This window comes from Penaeus vannamei, chromosome 20 (genome assembly GCF_042767895.1).
Source record: "Penaeus vannamei isolate JL-2024 chromosome 20, ASM4276789v1, whole genome shotgun sequence".
Classification (NCBI taxonomy): domain Eukaryota; kingdom Metazoa; phylum Arthropoda; class Malacostraca; order Decapoda; family Penaeidae; genus Penaeus; species Penaeus vannamei.
Genome location: NC_091568.1, coordinates 9,872,021 through 9,877,020, shown reverse-complemented (window position 1 = coordinate 9,877,020; position 5,000 = coordinate 9,872,021). Strand labels below are relative to the sequence as shown.

The following is a 5,000-nucleotide window of genomic DNA, read 5'->3' as shown; positions in this document are numbered from 1 at the left end:
TCTAGTCCTATCCCCCTTCCTCGTTCTTCCGCATTGCTTATCTTCTTCATCTCCCCTTCCTCTTCTTCTTTTTTTTTTCCTCCTGTTTTCTGTTGTGCCTTTCCTCCCTTCCAATTAACGGGACTTCCTTTAACCATTATCATCTTCGTTCCAGTGACTTTCTTGTAAGAAAAAGTGTTTTAAGCCTTTGCTGGATCCCTCTGAACGCTCTCATATTTTGTTTATTATGAGTAAATAGTCTGTTGGTATCATTGTTGTTTGTGTTTGTTTTCGTGTTTTTGTTTGTTTGTATCGTTATTCGTTTTACTATTTATTGTCTGTGTGTTACCTAGTCTCTATTTCTCTGCTATCTCTCTTCCCTCTCTCTTATCTTCTCGTCTCTGCCACCCACTCTTCCCCCTACTCATGTTTTCTCTTTCTCCCTTCCTTCCCTTCTTCCTATTCCCCTTCTCCCTACTTCTTTCCCCCCTCATCCTTTTTTTTATCCTTCTCCCAAACAGACAACACCACCAACTAACGTATATGAACTTTGACCTTTTTTCCCCTCAGGTCCCAGTGGTCAATCATGGGCCGTGACCTGACAGACTACGCCGTGACCCATGAGCGCCGTTCTGACCAGCTGAACCGATGGCACTATCACCTGCAGATGTCAATCATACCTGACGAGGCTTATTTCCCGACTGTCACCATGAATTCGCCTTATGCGTGAGTGTTACATAGTGATATATATATTTTTTTTCACTCTTTTCCTTTTTTCCGTATCATTATTATCATTACTATTTCAACTGTTATTATTTGTTTTTTTTTTTTCACTCTTTTCCTTTTTTCGTATCATTATTATCATTACAATTTCAACTGTTATCATTTGTTTTTTTTTCTTTACTCTTTTCTTTTTTTCTTGTTATTATTATCATATTTCAACTATTCTTATTGCTATTACTATTACCATTATCATCATCATTACTAGTATCATTATTATTATTGTTATTACGATTACTTTCCTCATCACTATCATCAACATCATCATCCTTATTGTTATCACAATTACTATCATCATCATCAATTATCCTTACTCTCATCATCATCACTACGTACACCCTTTTACGTTTTTATCTCCGCCTCCTTTCTCCTTTCTCCTTTAACCCTTTCAACTCTCAGATTTATTGTTATTACAATTACTATCATCATCATCAATTATCCTTACTCTCATCACCATCACTACGTACACCCTTTATCGTCTTTATCTCCGCCTCCTTTCTCCTTTCTCCTTCAACCCTTTCAACTCTCCGACTTGCAAGGGCGTTTTGGATGCAGGTAATATTACTTCTGTTGACGGCTTAATGAGCGTCTTTCCTCCCTTGTGAGATAGAGATAGAGGTATGAGAGCACGTAGATAGGTAGAGAAGGGGAGAGATAGAGGAAATAGGAGAAAAAAAAGTTAGGGGATACGTGAAAGATAGATAGACAGATAGATAGATAGAAAAGGAGGAGAGGAAAGATAGAGGAAATAGAAAAAAAAAGTTATAACAGTGGTTGTCCATTTAGGGGATACATGAAAGATAGATAGACAGATACATATAGACAAACAGACAGATAGACAGACAGACAGATAGATAGAAAAAGAGAAGAAGAAAGATAGAGGAAATAGGAAAAAAAAGTTAGGGGATACATGAAAGATAGATAGACAGATAGATGGATAGAAAAGGAGGAGAGGAAAGATAGAGGAAATAGAAAAAAAGTTATAACAGTGGTTGTCCAGTTAGATAGATAGATAGACAGATAGACAGACAGACAGGTAGATAGAAAAAGAGAAGAGGAAAGATAGAGGAAATAGAAAAAAAGTTATAACAGCAGTTGTCGTTAGGGGATGGATAGATAGACAGACAGATAGATGGAAAAGGAGAAGAGGAAAGATAGCGGAAATAGAAAAGAAGTTAGAACAAGCGCTGTCCAGTTAGCAGATAGATGAAAGATAGATAGACAGATAGACAGAAAAAAAGAGAAAAGGAAAGATAGAAGAAATAGAAAAAAGTTAGAACAGGCGCTGCCCAATTAGGAGATACATAAAAGACAGACAGACAGATAGATCAAGATAAGAGGAAAGATAGAGGAAGTAGAAAAGAAGTTATAACAGGAGCTGTCCAGTTAGGAGATACATGAAAGACAGATAGACGTACAGACATATAGACAGACAGACAGACAGACAGACAGACAGATAGATGGAAAAATAGAAAAGGAAAGTTAGAGGAAATAGAAAAGAAGTTAGAACAGGAGCTGCCAGTTAGGAGATAACAGGGATTAACGAGAAGACCTCTCATGGGCTGTGTCACTGGCTTTACACTTCGCATGGAAAGGGGAGGAGGGATCCGTCGGACAAGTTTCCCTTCTCTCTGCTTCTTCCTCTTATTCTATCTTTCCTTTGGTCTATTTTTCTTTCTTCGATTTCTCTTTTTTTTTTCTCTCTTTCTTGGTTATGTTTTGTTTGTCTTTCTTTTATGTGTATTATTTTCTTGTTTTTTGGATTTTTTTATGCTCGGGTATCCATTTTTACTTTATTTTTTTTTTATCTCTCTCTCTCTCTCTTCCTCTTAATCATCCTTGTTTGATTTCTTCTTTCTAATTATCTTCCGTTTTCTGTTTCCTCCTTTGCTTTCATATTTTTCTTCCCCCTCCTAATTCCTTCTCTTACTCTCAGCTTCTTTCATCTTGTCAAAATTTTCCTTCTATCTCTTTCTTTTTTTCTTGTCTTCTTCCTCTTTCTCCTTTATTATCTTTCACCTTCTCCCTCATTCGCTTTACTTTATATTTTTCTTTCCTTCTCCCTCGCCGTCTTTCGTCCTCTGTCTCTCTTCGTTTCCTTCTCCCTTTTCCTATCTTCTTTACATTTTTCCTTCTTCTCTCTTCGTTTCCTTCTCTCTCTCTTTCTTCCTCGTCATTTTTTACATCGTAATTTAATTGCTAAGATAACACTCCTTTGCAATTAGATCACATATTGACCCTTACTGCTTCATGGAGGAAGAGGAGGATACGGATGAAAGGGGAAAATGCTTAAAGATGAGAAGAGAAGGAAGGGGCGAGAGAGAGAGAGAGAGAGAGAGAGAGAGAGAGAGAGAGAGAGAGAGAGAGAGAGAGAGAGAGAGAGAGAGAGAGAGAGAGAAAGAGAGAGAGAGAGAGCTAGAGAGAAAGAGAGAAAGAATATCGAGAGAAATAGAGAAGATAGTAGGAAGAAATAATAATAATAATAAAGAAATGAAGGATTAAAAAAAAATACATGGGAAGGCTAAGGAAAGGAGAAAAGAAGAAGAAGAAGAAGAAGAAAAAGAAAATGGATATAGAAGGAAAGAAAAACGGAAGTGAAAGTTAGACAGTGCTAAAGAAGAATGCTTTCTAATCACAAAAAGCAAAACCAAAATAAAAGAAGGAATGTCTTTTCATGCAAAATGAAATGAAAAAGAAAGGAACAGAAAAAGATACAAAAAAGAGGTACAACCGAATGCCTTTGGAAAATATATCAGTAAGAAATATTAAGTAGAACGGAATAAGACAGAAAATTGAGAGAAAATAAATTAACTGCAGAAATTTAGGAGACAACGAGGGAATGAGAAAACAATAATTCAACAGGGAGATAGCAACATTTTATAACGGATATCAAATTCAAATTATAGGATAAAGAGAGATAAGATTATATCCGATGATAAAGGAAGAAGAGATTTTACGATAGGAAAATAAATAGTCTCAAACAATATAGAAAATGGTATCTCAGGAAGACAAAACAAATAGAATGACATATGGCTTAACTATTTACCTCCCCCCCCAAAAAAAAAAAAATCATAAAACTTATCTAAACTGTCTAATTCATAAGTTAATATCACCAATTCATTTACTTAATTAACTCACGAATCGTTATTTCTTTATAAAGCTACATTACTCATGAAGCGATGTTATTAATGGCATTCTATGAACTACCATTGTTACTGTGTAATCTGTGTAATCAGTTGAATCATACAACAGTAAGCCTTTCACTCAGAGGCCAATATCACTGAATTACATAAACAAAACATTGCTATTCTCTAATTAAACCATTCTAATAATTAATTAGACCACGTTATTAATGATGTTGTCAGGGAGGGGCAGCCGGGAATCCACAGCCAGGATCCTTCACTAAAAGGTAAAAACACGTTTCATTCTCCCGACAAACGTTTATAAGTCATCTGCTAAGACAACGACAACTTTTCAGTCTACCGGATAAACGTTTATAAGTCATCTGCTAAGACAACGACAACGTTTCATTCTCCCGTCAAACGTTTATGTCATCTGCTAAGACAACGACAACTTTTCAGTCTACCGGATAAACGTTTATGTCATCTTCTAAGACAACGAAAACGTTTCATTCTCTCGGATAAACGTTTATGTCATCTTCTAAGACAACGCCAACGTTTCATTCTCCCGGCAAACGTTTATAAGTCATCTTCTAAGACAACGCTAACGTTTCATTTTCCCGTCAAACGTTTATAAGTCATCTGCTGAGATTGGCACGGATTCCCGGATGATTTGCAAACGTTGTCTAACCTTTTAAAGGAGATCTTTTTATCCTTTTATTGAAAGAGTTGTAATCTTCAACATTATTCAGATCACGGCGGCATATTTTGTCTTTGGTCTTTTGAAAGGCTGGATAATGTTCTAGAGAATCTTTCTCTTTTCTCTTCCGGGAAGTAAATGGAAAAATAATGAGAATTAAATTGTGGTTTAAATTGACCGATGAGTGGAACTGGGAGAGGAGTGAAGGTAAAAAAGGAAAGGAAAGAGGTGGATAGATAGATAGATAGGTAGATAGAGAGCGAGAGCGAGAGACTGAGTGAGTGAGTGAGTGAGAAAGAGAGAAAGAGAGAAAGAGAGAAAGAGAGAAAGAGAGAAAGAGAGAAAGAGAGAGCGTGTGAGAGAGAGCGTGTGAGAGAGAGCGTGTGAGAGAGAGCGTGTGAGAGAGAGAGAGAGAGAGAGAT

General features: G+C 36.5%; 1 protein-coding gene across 1 annotated transcript in view; it reads left to right on the top strand.

Moving 5' to 3' along the window:
• The window catches only part of LOC113816396 (uncharacterized), a gene marked incomplete in the record, with an annotated part of 142,583 nt that overhangs the window by 74,305 nt on the left and 63,278 nt on the right, over positions 1–5,000 (top strand). Inside the window, 1 exon segment of the mRNA XM_070134983.1 lies at positions 550–705. Within this exon segment, the coding sequence (XP_069991084.1) occupies positions 550–705 (156 nt within the window).